Source organism: Podarcis cretensis (assembly GCF_951804945.1).
Source record: "Podarcis cretensis genome assembly, chromosome: 2".
NCBI lineage: Eukaryota > Metazoa > Chordata > Lepidosauria > Squamata > Lacertidae > Podarcis > Podarcis cretensis.
The window spans coordinates 128,002,636-128,018,023 of record NC_137171.1 but is presented as its reverse complement, the minus strand read 5'-3'; the positions used below and the strand labels follow the sequence as shown (position 1 = coordinate 128,018,023).

General features: G+C 43.5%; 3 protein-coding genes across 9 annotated transcripts in view; all 3 read right to left on the bottom strand.

The window, feature by feature from the left end:
- LOC307209506 (uncharacterized protein) overlaps positions 1-15,388 on the bottom strand; it is a 267,574-nt gene that overhangs the window by 32,529 nt on the left and 219,657 nt on the right. For 3 of the 4 annotated variants that reach the window (XM_079964619.1, XM_079964620.1, XM_079964621.1), the window contains 2 exons: positions 5,542-5,628; positions 1,751-5,284 (listed from right to left, as the gene is read on the bottom strand). In XM_079964619.1, the coding sequence (XP_079820745.1) occupies positions 2,820-5,284; positions 5,542-5,628 (2,552 nt within the window). In that variant the 3' untranslated portion in view covers positions 1,751-2,819. Of the gene's footprint in view, positions 1-438; positions 5,285-5,541; positions 5,629-15,388 lie in introns of those variants that run through there. The other variant, XM_079964618.1, reaches the window with a different exon arrangement.
- LOC307209519 (uncharacterized protein) overlaps positions 1-15,388 on the bottom strand; it is a 75,631-nt gene that overhangs the window by 52,732 nt on the left and 7,511 nt on the right. The gene's annotated exons all lie outside the window — the stretch shown is intronic.
- On the bottom strand, positions 6,482-14,360 carry LOC307209901 (uncharacterized protein; the record flags this gene model as incomplete). Its single annotated transcript, XM_079965279.1, has 3 exons — positions 13,074-14,360; positions 7,596-8,135; positions 6,482-6,544 (listed from the first exon to the last, which is right to left on the bottom strand). The coding sequence occupies exons 1-3, from the start codon at positions 14,349-14,351 to the stop codon at positions 6,482-6,484; spliced, it is 1,881 nt and encodes a 626-aa protein (XP_079821405.1). The 5' UTR covers positions 14,352-14,360.

Here is a 15,388-nt window from a genome sequence, read left to right as displayed (position 1 = left end):
CCCCATCGTTCAGCCCAGACACTGAGATCCAGTGCCGAGGGCCTTCTGGTGGTTCCCTCATTGCGAGAAATGAGGCTACAGGGAACCAGGCAGAGGGCCTTCTCGGTAGTGGCACCCTAGTCCACAATATTAATGGTAGGTTTATTGTAGCTGTGAGAGACAGAATAACAACTGAGAAACCCAGAAGACAAAGTCAAAGATTGATGAGGTTGGTTTTTTTTTCTTGTTCCTACTTTTCTCTTTCATTTATTCCCAATATCATACCAATCTTAATCCTTTATCTTATCTTGACAGCCACTGGCATGCAACTTTCATCATATTTAACAGATCTATATGTAAATAAACATGCATGATGAAAATTGTGCTCTTCTTGTTGTCCATCAATTGTTTTTGGTGCAGTCCCTCCTCAGAAGGCCCTATTTCGTTCCACCGTCTTACCTTCCAGGACTCTGGGCTGTCTTCCAGCTTTCCTTTGTTTGGTTAAAATTAAGACACATGTAATGTATTTTAACTGACTGATATTTTCCCAAACCGAAGAATCTTCTGGAAGAGACCACACTGTGCGATAGATTTCACAGTTAATACTTGTTTGGTTCCTCTACAATCCAAGCTTGCTCCCCCTGAGCCCTAAGGGAAGCTTACAAAGATCAAAGATTCACCTTCACTTTTATAAACCCATATATGACAAAGGTCCATGCAAGCAGATGTGGTTTCCTGTGTGAAATATTCCCCAGTTGTAATCTGTCAGTTGTCTGCAGCCCCCTTTGAGAGGGACCCCTTTTTTCTAATGTGCCATCATTTGCACCATTTTAGCATCCCCAGCCGAAAAAATATTTAATCTTGTACAGTGGTGCCTCGGGTTACATACGCTTCAGGTTACAGACTCCGCTAACCCAGAAATAGTGCTTCAGGTTAAGAACTCTGGGGTTGCAGTTTTCAGGCTTGGGGACAGGGTGGTGACTGTTTTTGGCACCAAGTTCTGTCCATAAACCCCACTGAGTACAACGGGATCTACTCTAGGTCATTACTGTGCAGACCATGCCAGCCTTATGAAGTGGGGTGAGGAGCAAAAAAAATGAAATGGAAATCAATGGAGATGTTTAGAAATGGGGCTTCTAGTTCCGGTCTGCCTTAATGGATCCTGCTCCCAAGATAGCAGAGATTGATAGCAAAGAATAAACAAGGAAGCTTTGAGGGTAATTGTCCTTGCAAGCTCCCCCCAGGGCCCAGGGGGGAGTGAGCTTCACTCACAGATTGTCTTGATACCTGGCTCTTGCTCCACCATGGAATCTGAGAGGCAGATTGCCTATTGGTAGCCCTCCTACTCGGCCATTAAGAAGCAGAGGTACTTCTGTTTATTAGAGTGAAAGTAGAACTAATATACAGACATGTGCTGGAACAGAAGGAACAAGATCATAAACTGATACAAAGCCAAAACGATTCAAACTGCAAAAAAGACTTCCTTCGATGCTTTGATGATTGGCTAAGGCTTTGGCAGGACGCCAGATCGTTATTGAGAGAGTTGGACGGAAGGAGAAGCTGGAGTCTTGCCAGAGCTTTGGAGGGATGCCAAATTACTCTCTATCTAGACTCAAACAATAACAAAAAAGGGAGAGAAGATGGCGTGTGACGCAGTTGAAATTACAGCCTCATTCTCTGTATTTCAACAAAGTCTCTCCATATCTTCAAACAAGCTGATACCTTGCCAATAATAATTAAAGCCCTCCACAAAGGACCGCACCATTAAACATCAAATTCTCAAGTTTTTTTTTTAATATAGTTTCACTTGCATTCCATTTCATTAATTGAATCTTTCTCCATGAGGCTTGCCAAATCATGAAGTAGCTGTCAGTACTGCAGTGTTTCATTCTATCATTGCACAGTGTGACACTGTGCCTTTAATTGCCTAATTACCTAATGTATCATCGTGTGAGAATGGGAGCTATTTCTATATCTCCTCCTCCCCCCCTCTGGTCCTTGCAACTGGCTTTTGCTGAAGGATACAGCTGCGTGAGTCAGCTCGTCGCTCTGTTGACTTCTTATCTTCTCGATGCTGCATTCCAACCAGAGTCTGCTTCTGCTGTACTCTGCTACTGCGGCGAAGTTCCTCACCATTCGGACAAGTGAGGGAGGGCGTTGGCCCAACAGTAGCAAGGATGAAAAAAGATGAGACGCTCACCTCACATCTTCTGTAGCAGAGCGACAAAAGTCCTTTCAAAGTCCGAATTCAAATCTTTGTTGAAAAACAGGAATGCTCCCGCTCATGGCGTTGGCATTGGAGATTTTCCAATTTGTGCAATGCTAAACAACCAGCGCCCCTGTCTCCACTGTAGCGAGTGGCAGTTATCGGACAGCGTGCGGGTGAAGGCACGTCCGTCCCATCCCTGCGGGGTTCAACAGGGATAATTACCCCCAGATTACCTTCTTTAATTACACGACTAGGGTCCGGTGTCCTGGGAAAGCAGCCAAACGCCATAGGCCATCACACCGGAAATCTTCTCCAAAGTCTTTTTTTATATTTTCTCTCTGATAGTAAGAGCTGACAGTGAAAAGGAATTCTCTCTGAAGGGGGTGGATCTTCATTGGGGGGTTTTAAGAAGAAGCTGGATGGCCACCTGTCATGGATGCTTGAAATGAGAATTCTGGAAGGGGTTGGACTAGATTCTGAATCTATGATTCTATACTTCACCCTGGTGTGAGATCTTAAATTGACTTTTTAACAAGTGAAATTTTATACACATTCCATGTGCTGATATGCTTTCAACCCCGTATGAATTATTTGGTGGGCCATGAATGAATCTTTTCCCACATTTCAAACACTAAACCATTTTCTCTCTTGTATGGATTCTTTGATGGGAAGTGAGATTGATGCTATGACTGAAGCTCTTCCCACATTGCAAGCACTGAAAGGGTTTCTCTCCTGTATGAATTCTGTGATGGGAAGTGAGTTCACCACTCAGACGAAAGCTCTTTCCACATTCCAAGCACTGATAGGGTTTCTCCCCTGTATGAATTCTTTGATGGGAAGTGAGACCATCCTTCCGATTGAAGCTCTTTCCACATTCCAAGCACTGATAGGGTTTCTCCCCTGTATGAATTCTTTGATGGGAAGTGAGTTCACCACTCACACGAAAGCTTTCCCCACATTCCAAGCACTGATAGGGTTTCTCCCCTGTATGAATTCTTTGATGGGAAGTGAGACTATCCTTCCGATTGAAGCTCTTTCCACATTCCAAGCACTGATAGGGTTTCTCTCCTGTATGACTTCTTCGATGGCAAGTGAGATTCCCCTCCTGACTGAAGCTCTTTCCACACTCCAAGCACTGATAGGGTTTCTCTCCTGTATGAATTCTTTGGTGGGAAGTGAGATTGGCGCTGTAACTGAAGCTTTTCCCACATTCGAAGCACTGATAGGGTTTCTCCCCTGTATGAATTCTTTGATGGGAAGTGAGTTCACCACTCTGACGAAAGCTCTTTCCACATTCCAAGCACTGATAGGGTTTCTCCCCTGTATGAATTCTTTGATGGGAAGTGAGTTCACCACTCTGACGAAAGCTCTTTCCACATTCCAAGCACTGATAGGGTTTCTCCCCTGTATGAATTCTTTGATGGGAAGTGAGATTCCCCTCCTGACTGAAGCTCTTTCCACACTCCAAGCACTGATAGGGTTTCTCCCCTGTATGAATTCTTTGGTGGGAAGTGAGATTGGCGCTGTAACTGAAGCTTTTCCCACATTCCAAGCACTGATAGGGTTTCTCCCCTGTATGAATTCTTTGATGTGAAGTGAGATTCCCCTCCTGACTGAAGCTCTTTCCACACTCCAAGCACTGATAGGGTTTCTCTCCTGTATGAATTCTTTGATGGGAAGTGAGTTCATGACTCAGACGAAAGCTCTTCCCACATTCGAAGCACTGATGGGGTTTCTCCCCTGTATGAATTCTTTGATGGGAAGTGAGATCACCACTCAGACGAAAGCTCTTCCCACATTCGAAGCACTGATAGGGTTTTTCCCCTGTATGAATTCTTTGATGGGAAGTGAGATGGGAGCTGTAACTGAAGCTCTTCCCACATTCCAAGCACTGATAGGGTTTCTCCCCTGTATGAATTCTTTGATGGGAAGTGAGATGGCAGCTCCTCCTGAAGCTCTTTCCACATTCCAAGCACTGATAGGGTTTCTCCCCTGTATGAATTCTTTGATGTGAAGTGAGATTCCCCTCCTGACTGAAGCTCTTTCCACACTCCAAGCACTGATAGGGTTTCTCTCCTGTATGAATTCTTTGATGGGAAGTGAGTTCACGACTCAGACGAAAGCTCTTCCCACATTCGAAGCACTGATGGGGTTTCTCCCCTGTATGAATTCTTTGATGGGAAGTGAGATCACCACTCAGACGAAAGCTCTTCCCACATTCGAAGCACTGATAGGGTTTTTCCCCTGTATGAATTCTTTGATGGGAAGTGAGATGGGAGCTGTAACTGAAGCTCTTCCCACATTCCAAGCACTGATAGGGTTTCTCCCCTGTATGAATTCTTTGATGGGAAGTGAGATGGCAGCTCCTCCTGAAGCTCTTTCCACATTCCAAGCACTGATAGGGTTTCTCCCCTGTATGAATTCTTTGATGTGAAGTGAGATTCCCCTCCTGACTGAAGCTCTTTCCACACTCCAAGCACTGATAGGGTTTCTCTCCTGTATGAATTCTTTGATGGGAAGTGAGTTCACGACTCAGACGAAAGCTCTTCCCACATTCGAAGCACTGATAGGGTTTTTCCCCTGTATGAATTCTTTGATGGGAAGTGAGATCACCACTCAGACGAAAGCTCTTCCCACATTCGAAGCACTGATAGGGTTTTTCCCCTGTATGAATTCTTTGATGCAAAGTGAGACTATCCTTCCGATTGAAGCTCTTTTCACACTCCAAGCACTGATAGGGTTTCTCCCCTGTATGAATTCTTTGATGGGAAGTGAGATGGGTGCTTCGACTAAAGCTCTTTCCACATTCCAAGCACTGATAGGGCTTCTCCCCTGTATGAATTATTTGATGAGAAGTGAGATGGGCCCTCTGGCTGAAGCTCTTTCCACACTCCAAGCACTGATACGATTTCTCCCTACTCTGTGTTATTTCGTGTGAAGTGAGGCTATTCCTTCGAATGAAGCTCTTTCTTTGACGGGAGGTGCACTGGGAGCTCTGACGGATGTTCTCTCCACACTCTGAATATTTATATGACTTCTCCACTATGTGGATTCTGTTGTGCTCCCCCTTGTTCTTCCCTTCTGATTCATCACCATCTGCAATAAAGAGAGAAGCTAATTAGAGGAAATGGGAACTCCAGATTATTGAACAATGTTAATGAATGCTTGTGACAGAGGAAGAACTGAAGAGAATGAGATGTGAGGCCGTCCTATAGGTTTTACTGTTTTTATTTTCTGGTATTAACTGAGATATTTCTTGGCTTTTATCTGGGATAGATTTTGTTCTGGCATGATCGTGGAATCCACTCCATCTGCAATCACAACTTATATTATGATCCAACAGGGATCCTTACTGAGAGAGTCCACGATCCCACGATTCTCCTCCTTGACCTCTTTATGCTGAGCTCTCTGGTCAGGATCCAGCAACGTCCACGCCTTGTCTGTGAAACAAACAGCAACATCTTCACCTGAACACTCCCCATCAGAAGTTATTTCAATCTGGTTGGTCCAAATTTTAATTGACAGATGGCAATATATACAACTTAGAAGTATATTCTGTGACGGTGCTAATTGCTTTATGGCCCCAATTAGCCCCAGTTTATTGCGGTCCGGCACACTTCTTAGCCAAGCTGCGCCAACCTTCTTCCCTCCGGTTTCGCCTTGCAGAGTAAAAACACAGCGGAACAAAACTGTTGCTGCTTGCTTAGATCCAAACACACTAAGCACTCATGAGTCCAAATTAACAGTTCTTTATTGCAGCAAAATATTTACAGCTCAGCATTTCTCAGATTCTCCTGGACTGCTAGCATTCATGGCTGCCTCCTGCCTCCGTCTCTCTCAGGCAGCAGACACACAACAGTGAGGAACGACTCCTCCCTCTTTCTGAATCACGTGACAGGAATTGAGGGACATCACACAGAACTCTTTAATCCTATGAGTTCTGAAAACACTAACATATTCAACTCGGATCAAAAGAAAGGATTTGCAAAAGAAGATTCGAAATTTAAAGTCACAGTGATAAAGAACAACAATTGTTATCCAAAACCGATAATCTTTTATTGGACTGGGAATTGATGGAGGAAGAAGTGAAAGAAACGATGATTAAATGTTACAGATAGGTAGCCGTGTTGGTCTGCCATAGTCAAAACAAAAAAAATTCCTTCCAGTAGCACCTTAAAGACCAACTAAGTTAGTTCTTGGTATGAGCTTTCGTGTGCATTCGTGTGTATCTGAAGAAGTGTGCATGCACACGAAAGCTCATACCAAGAACTAACTTAGTTGGTCTTTAAGGTGCTACTGGAAGGAAATTTTTTTGTGATGATTAAATGGTCTTAGGATCTCGGACATACTATCTATCTGTTGGGAACGGTGGAACGGAAAGGTGGAACGGAAATATCCTAACATCCTCCCCCTTTCCGTGTAACCTGTAGTACCTGTGGTTCAACCCAATTGCAACCTCTGTACGTAAACCTTAAGTTGTTCTCTGTTAACAACTTTAGACAACAGATCAGCAGGAATTTCATTTCCTGGCATGTAGGACACCTGAATCAGTCCTTTCTGAATACACTCTCTTGCACGATGTAGCTTAATCTGCAAGTACTTGGTTCTTTGCTTGCAACTCTCTGAGTTCAGCAAAGCCAAACAGGATCTATTGTCTTGATACACTTGTATAGGACATTTCACAGAAATCCCAATGTCCTTAAACAGTTGCATCAACCATTCACAATCCAAGAGTGAAAATGACAGAGCATTGAGTTCTGCTTCACAGGAACGTAGGCTCACTGTCGTCTGCTTTTTGCATAACCAGTCAAACAGACAGTGGTTGTACATGTAGCATACTCCAGAAGTGCTTGTACCATCCGTGGTGTCACTTCCAAAACTGGCATCTGCAAAGATTTCAAGATCTCCAGTCTTCTGACTGGTGAACCTCAGCCTGTAGTGCATAGTCCCTTTCAAATAGCGGGCTATGCGCTTCAGAGCTTTCCAATCCTGAACAGTAGGATTGTTAGCATGTCTGCTGAGCAGGTTAGTGCTTACAGCAATGTCAGGTCTTGAGCATCTAGCAATGAAATTCAACTTGCCTAGAATGCATCTGTACAGCGTTGTGTCAGAAAATGCTTCAGCAGTACTATCTACCTGGTAACCTGTCACCATCGGTGTGTCTGCTGGGTTTGCATCAACCAAATTCAACCTGGTTAATACATCAGCAATTTTCTGTGTTTGGTGTACCAGAAAATTACCTGCTTGGTCCCTCTCCACCTGCAGAGAAAGATAGTTGGATACCTCACCAAGATCCTTCATGTCAAAGTGCTCCTTCAGCTGAGCTAGGGTGCTTTTGTAAAAAGCCTGATTCTTCCAAAACACCAGAAGATCATCAACAAAACATAAACAATACAGTTTGTTTTACCGGTACCAGTTCCCAAGTTTGATTCCTGTTCAAGGAATCAACTTCAGCCTTCATGGCATTTAGCCAAGGCTCAGCATCTTTAGAGGATAACTCCTGAACCTCTTTGAAGCTTGAAGGTTCCCACACCTTCTCTGAGCTACTAAGAACAGCAGTTGCTGTCTTAGCAAACTCATCAGCAAATCTCTTCGGAGGTCTGCCTTTGGTCGCCCTTTCAGACCTGCGAACCAGACACAAGTCTTCTGGACTCATCTCCTCCCTCTTAGGAGAAAAGTGACCAATGGTGAACAGTGGTTCCTCCAGTTCATTGTCAGACGCATCAGATGGTCTGACTGAGGCCTTTGCGCTCTTGTAGTCTGCTGTGCCATCACTGTCACTGACACCAGCAGCAGCGCCACCAACTGAACTGGAATCCGAACTCTGATCATCATCATCATCATCATCCTCAGCTTTCTCAACATTATCTGGTTTGTGCACATCACCTTCATCCTCCTCTGGGTAACTCTGGAAAATTCCCACATTTTCCCCCCACTTAGGATTGTACTCTTGGTGAACTTTATGGACTTAAGAGTTAGTCATCCATACCCTGTATGCACCTTTTTCATACCCATGAACAAACCATGTGCCCCACGCTTCCCAAGCTTGTTGCTTTGTGGGGTGTGTACCCACATGTCAGAACCAAAGATTCTCATGTGCTTGACGTTCGGTTTTTTACCAAACATTTTCTCGTAGGGAGTGCAACCTATAGGTGATGACAGTCTGCGATTTAAGGAATAAGTAAACGTCGACAGAGCTTCCCCCCAAAACTTCTCAGGGAGGTTGGCATCATGCAACAAGGTTTTTAGGCCTTGAAGCAAAGTTTGGTTTGCTCGCTCAGCAAGCCCATTCATCCATGGCGATCTAGGCGTTGACAAGTCATGCTGGATTCCCTTCTCAGTCAAGAAAGCTTCAAACTGCTGAGAAGTTTTAAAAACCACATTGTTAGGAAAGCTCTATTTAATGTTTGGACTCGCTATAAAGATTTGTTGGAAAACAAAACCCCAAGGTGGTTGTCGCCAATGGAAGCCAAGGAGGTCGGTATGAACTTCTTCAACAGAATAAAGGCAATCTATATGGAGCAAAAGGCCAAATTGATTATAAACAACGTGGTGTCAGAAGAAATAATGGTAGCGAAGGGTACAAGACAGGGTTGCCCACTCTCCCCTTTGCTATTTATAATAGTACTGGAAGTACTTCTGAACTCAATAAGACAAAATAAGAAAATAAAAGGGATTAGAATTGGTCAAAATGAATATAAAGTTAAGGCGTTCGCAGACGATTTAGTAATAACAACAGAAGACCCACTGAACTCAATAAAAGAGATATTGGAAGAACTGGATCAATTTGGTAAGGTGGCTGGTTTTAAGTTAAACAAAAGAAAGACTAAAATAATGGTGAAGAATTTAGATTCGAAGGCAATCGAGGAATTACAACAACAAACAGAAATAGAAGTGGCCAAAAAGGTAAAATATCTAGGAATATGGATAACCCCGAAAAATATAGACCTATTTAAGAATAACTATGAGCAGGTATGGAAAGAGATAAAAAAGGACTTGGAGAGGTGGGGGAAGCGGAGATTGTCATTCTGGGGTAGGATAGCTTTAATTAAGATGAACGTTCTCCCGAGAATGTTATTTCTGTTCCAGAACTTACCGATAATCAAGGGCACTAAGATATTTAAAGAGTGGCAAAGAGGAATCTCAAAATATGTCTGGCAGGGCAAAAAACCAAGGATTAAGTTTAAGTTGTTAACAAAAGCTAAAGAAAGAGGGGGATTCGCTCTGCCAGATCTGAAATTATATTATGAGGCATCGTGCCTTTGCTGGGTGAAAACGTGGATAAAATTGAAAAATAAGGAACTATTAGACCTGGAGGGGTTCGACAATAGAGCAGGATGGCATGCGTACTTATGGCAGGGGAAGAGGAAACACAAGGGTTTCGCAACGCATATTTTTAAAGGCCCCCTAATGGAAGTTTGGGAGAGGAATAGATTTTTACTAGAACCTAAAGTACCACACTGGCTATCCCCATTGGAAGTTATGAGCGTGAAAAAAGTAAACATGAGAGGTGATTGGGTAACTTATGAACAAAAGTAGGGGGGACATGGAAACTGAAACCATATGACCAGGTTAAAGAAAAAGTCTATGATTGGTTACACTATTTCCAAATAAACGAAATGTTTAGACAAGACGTTAAAGAGAGAGGATACGCGGATAAAGAATCTAAATTCCAGACTGAAATAATAAACAATGATTACAAAATTCTTTCTAAAACGTATAATATGCTATTAGAGTATAACTTGATAGATGAGGAAGTGAAGTCTGTGATGATTCATTGGGCAAGGGACATCGGCCATAATATATACTATGAAGAATGGGAGAAACTCTGGAAAAAAAATCTTAAATTTACAGCTTGCAAAACGTTAAAAGAGAACCTCATGAAGATGTTTTACCGTTGGTATATAACACCTGCAAAATTAGCAAAAATATATAAAACTTGCAATAAATGCTGGAAATGCAGGGAAAAAGAGGGATCCTTCTTCCACATGTGGTGGGACTGCAGAAAGGTCAAAGGCTTTTGGAAAAGTGTATATAATGAAATGAAAAGTATATTAAGATATAACTTTGGGAAAAAGCCGGAGGCTTTTCTGTTAGGCCTAGCAGGAAGTGATATAAAGAACAATGACAGTAAATTCTTTCAATATGCAACAATGGCCGCAAGGGTCCTATTGGCCCAAAATTGGAAACAACAGAACATACCGACGCTTGAGGAATGGAGAGCAAAACTACTAGAATACGCGGAGATGGACAGATTGACGGGGAAAATTAGATATTTAAAAGACCAAAGGTTCATTGAGGACTGGGGGAAATTTGTGGAATATCTGGAAAATATAAGTGAAGGTCAGATAACGCTAGTTGGGTTTAAAAAAGCTCTGTGAAAAGGTTGGAATATTGTCTAAAGAGAAAAAGAAGGAAAGAGAAAATAATGTCAATATAAGCTAGGATTTGTGTGAATTTGTTAAATTAGGGTATGGATGATGTCAGGGGTTCAGGAGCAGAGGCACAGGGAAGAGAGGAGATGGAGAGCGAAGGGGAAGAATCCGAGGGGAGCGTAGGAGAAGAGGACAGTGGACCGAGGGATTCCATGAGCCTCTCCAGCGAATCGGAAGATTCACAGAAGGGGGCGCCAGTGGCCAGGGGTAGGGGGTTCCCAAGGGGAACGTCCCAGGAGCAAGGGGGCAGCAGGGACTCCCAGAGCAGTAGTTGGAAATCAGGACCAGCTTCCCCACCAGAGCAGAGTGGGGGGGAAAGAGTCCCAAGGATCAGGGCCAGTGCATTCCCCACCAGGGAGAGAAGATAAGGCAGGGCTGACCACGCCTCCATCAGAAAGTCAGACAACGGAGGAGAGGTCAGATCCGGCCAGTATCCCGGAAGAGGGAAGCAGTGACAGAAGTAGTGTAACGGTCAGGAGGAAGGTCACTGGGTTGGCGTGAGAGGCAAGTTCAAATGTACAGGAGCGCGGGACAGCAGAGAATGAGGATTGGGAACCGAGTCCTAAAGCCCGCCGGAGGCAGGGGGAGGAGCTAAGCGACTCAGCGTCGGAAGAGTCCAGAAAGGGCAATGCCCCAGCGGGCAGGAGGACCCAGAGGAGGAGAGAGCAGTGTAAAAGGTGGAGCAGGGCTAGGATCTTAAACTGGTGTCATAGGGGAGGAGACTCAGACGGTACTTCGCCGGTCTAGGCTTTAAGACGTAGAGCTGCGCGCTGCGGCTTTGAAATGGAAGCTAAACCTCAATAAAGACTTTTGTACATAACAACAGCCTGGCGTTGGTCCTCTGTGAGCTGGGACCTAGAGGCAGCTCTGACAGATGATTTCAGGGGAAGCTGAAGGAAGTCTTATAGAAAGAAATCTGTGATAACAAGGCGTAAACTGTTTTACTTTCTTGTTTGTTATGATTTAAAAAACAATAAAAATTATGCAGGAAAAAAAAAGGAGGTGAAAAAACTCAATATGGAATCCAAATGGCCAAAATACTGTGAAATCTTAGGACAAGAGGGTGAAAAAGTGAAACTACAGTTATGAGAAACTGAAGTTTAAAGTACGAGATTGGCTCCATTATTATCAAATAATGGAGGTATATAAACAAGACAGGAAAATTGGCTTCCAGGTGGAGAGATCAAAACTAGAAACAGAATTGTTAGATTCCAATACTGAGAATTTGTCAAGAATGTATAATTTGTTGCTGAAATGGAATACACAAGAAGAAACAGTAAAATCAGCAATGATTAAGTGGGCACAAGACATTGGTCATATTATGTTTGCTGACTGGGAACAGTTATGGACCACCGGTATAAAGTTTACGGCATGTAATGCCTTAAGAGAGAATATTATGAAAATGATTTACAGGTGGTACATGACCCCAGTCAAGCTTGCTAAAATTTATCATTTGCCCAATAACAAATGCTGGAAATGTAATGCAACTGAAGGTACTTTCTATCACCTTTGGTGGACATGCCCGAGGATTAAGGCCTTCTGGGAAATGATCTATAATGAAATGAAGAAGGTACTTAAATGTACCTTTTATAAGAAACCAGAGGCTTTTCTCCTGGGCGTGGTCGGCCAATTGGTGTCAAAGAGAGACAGGACTTTTTTTATGTACGCTACTACAGCAGCAAGGCTACTTATAGCAAAGTATTGGAAGACACAAGAACTACTCACTCTGGAAGAATGGCAGATGAAGGTGATCGACTACATGGGATTGGCCGAGATGACTGGCAGAATCCGTGACCAAGGAAAAGAGACGGTGGAGGAAGATTGGAAGAAATTTAAAGTTTATCTTAAGAATGATTATAAAATTAATGAGTGCTAAAATGTCGAGGTTAGAGAAAAAAAGAGGATTACAGCTGTAAATGATTAGGTAAGAGAGAAGGGGGGAAAAGAGTAATTAGTTAAATTAAGTCAGGATTTGCTGAAAGAAATTTGGAAATAGGGATGCAGAAAGGGGAGGTATGGGGAAGTCGGAGAAGCAATGTTTATGAAAAGAAGGTTTTGAAATTATATTTGTGTGTGTTTATGTGTTTGTTTGTCTCTGTATAGTGTATTGTATTGTGTTTAATATGTGTTGGAAAATTAATAAAAATATAATAATAATAATAAAAAAAAAACTGCTGAGAAGTGAACTCCCCGCCCCGATCAGTAAAGAGACAGCCAATACGTTTACCATGAACATTTTACAACCAAGCACAGAATGCCTTGAACTTAGGGAATGCTTGCGATTTCTGCTCAAGCATAAACACATGAATGTACCTAGAAAAAGAATCAATTAGAACCATGAAGTACCTTGCTCCTCCTAAAGAGGGCGCAAGTGGACCAACCAGGTCTGCGTGCACTAGCTGGTAGGGTTTAGAAGCCTGCCTGCTAGACTCCTTGCTTTTTGGATCAACCTTCACCTTGTTCTCTGCACAAGATACACATTTCATGTGATACTTACAAGGTTTGATGTTCAAACCTTCAACCAACCCAGGCATCTTGGCCAGCGCCTGCCAAGACCTGTGACAAAATCTTCGATGTGCTTCATGAATGCATCCTGCATGAAGAACCTTGTTAGTTTGTGCAACACAAGAATCAACATTAGACACAACAGCATTGTCATCATAAGTTATACAGAATAAACCATCTATAAACTTTGCATGCAAAATGTCCTCTTTGCCTTTCCTGATGACACAGACGTTCCTCTTGAAGGAAATCTCAAAACCACGCCCAGTCAGCTGTGGGACACTGAGCAAATTGTCTGCCACACCTGGAACAAAAAGTACATCTCTGATGGTAGTGTGCAGACTTGCAAGTTTCACAGTCCCTTTTCCTGCAATTTGCAACGTCCTTCCACCAGCCAGGTGGATCTCTCCGTCTTGAGGTTTGAGGGAGATAAACAGGTGCTTATCCTTTGATAAATGGCGGGTAGCGCCAGAGTCCACAATAAACCTGGCTTTAGCCTTTGGAGCAGCTTTTCTGGCAAGCAAAACCTTGTTTCCCACCGGCGTGGGCTTTTGCTGCTTGCCCCCCTGCTCCTGGCCATCAGACTTGCCTTTAGCCTTTGGTGAAGCTGTGCCAGCAAACAAAACCTTGTTTTCCACAGGCGTGGGCTCTTCACCCTCCCTCTGCTTCGGGCCATCTGCAGGCATCTTGCTCTGTTTACCTCTGGCCTTCCGGCCTCTGCAAAGGCGATGACCTTGGTTCCCACGAGAAACAGAGGTCTCAGCTGCCGACTCTTTGGCTCCCCCTGGAGGCTGGAATGCTGCCTGGGATGACATCACAGTCAGCTCCCCCTGCAGCTTGCAACCGGTGCCCTCAGCATCCCTGCATTCATTCGCATTCTGGGAAACAGCCAGGACCTCCGATGCATTCACACTCTGGGCATTCAGACTCTGAGCTGGGATGACTGGCAGATGAGCTTTCTTCAAAGCATTCCACATCTTACGTGCAGTCGTATTTCCAGCTAGCGTTTTTATTTCCTCCAGAGAGACGGACAAGACGATTAGGTCTATGGCCCGTGAATCCTGGGCCCTCCATCTATCAGTCAGAGGAACTGGAGGGGCTTCAGACACAGTATGCCACACTCCATACTGACGCAGCAAACTCTCACACCATTTTGCCCAGGTCTGATAATTTTTCCCATTTAACTTTGGGCATTCAGCAGCTTCAGAGGCTTGGAAAAACTCCATTTCATTTTTATTTTTTTTTAAGTAATTTTTATTGGGTTTTCACATTTTAAAAACACACACAGATGAAAACAAAAACAAAACATGTATAATTTCATAACCTTACTTTCTTAACCCCACTCCCTGACTTCCCCCCACCCCCCCTTCATACATCCCAAATCCAATAATTAGCTCAGCAGGTTCTTATCTCTCTTCTTTAGCATATTATTGTTATTTTTAAAATTAATTCTTATTACTTGGCCAAATTTTACTTGTCCAATTTTCTTATAAATATTAAGTCCTTTTCTAAGGTCGACCCAAATTCCCTTCCACGAATTTCCCTTCCACGAATTTCCCCCTTTTTGTATGGAGCCGGAGTCTCTTTCTTTACCTCAAAGACTCCTTATCTTGGCAGCTCATTAATCACGAAGCCTCTGGCTCGGCTCCCAGGCCAATTAAGCCCTGCCGGACATCAAAGACTCTTTGCCGCGGCCCAACAGAAAAGCCTCCTCTTTTGCTTTTCCACATTCCTCAGCAGTCTGTCGCAGTCTTACTCTCCTGTAAGTGCCATGAATCTGGGCCCGAAACCTATTGTTGGGATACTGCCAGGGAGACATCGACCGTCACTGCCTCCAGCCGGACTCCGGACATCCATCGATCCCCGTAGACGTGCAGTATCAGCAATTAGCGACACGAAGCCTCAGAAATAGATTGCCACATTCTTAGGCTGGTGCACACTCTATTAGCAGAATTCACACAGCAAAAGTTGCACAGCAGGAGAGCATAATTTAGAAAGTTTATTGAACGTTGGTCAGAACAAAGAAAAACATGACCGCCTGCTAGCGCGTTCAGGCACAGAGAGAGAAAACGAAAGCAATAGCAAACATAAACATCCTGTGAACAGGAAATACGCAGACTCTGTGACTCACATAGCCTGCTCCCTTTTAAGGTGGAACAGAAATATCCTAACACTATCTAGAGCAATAGGAGAAACTCTGGTGAGAGGATATACGATTTACTGCCTCATATACAATTAAAGAACATTTTGTAAAGATGTTTTA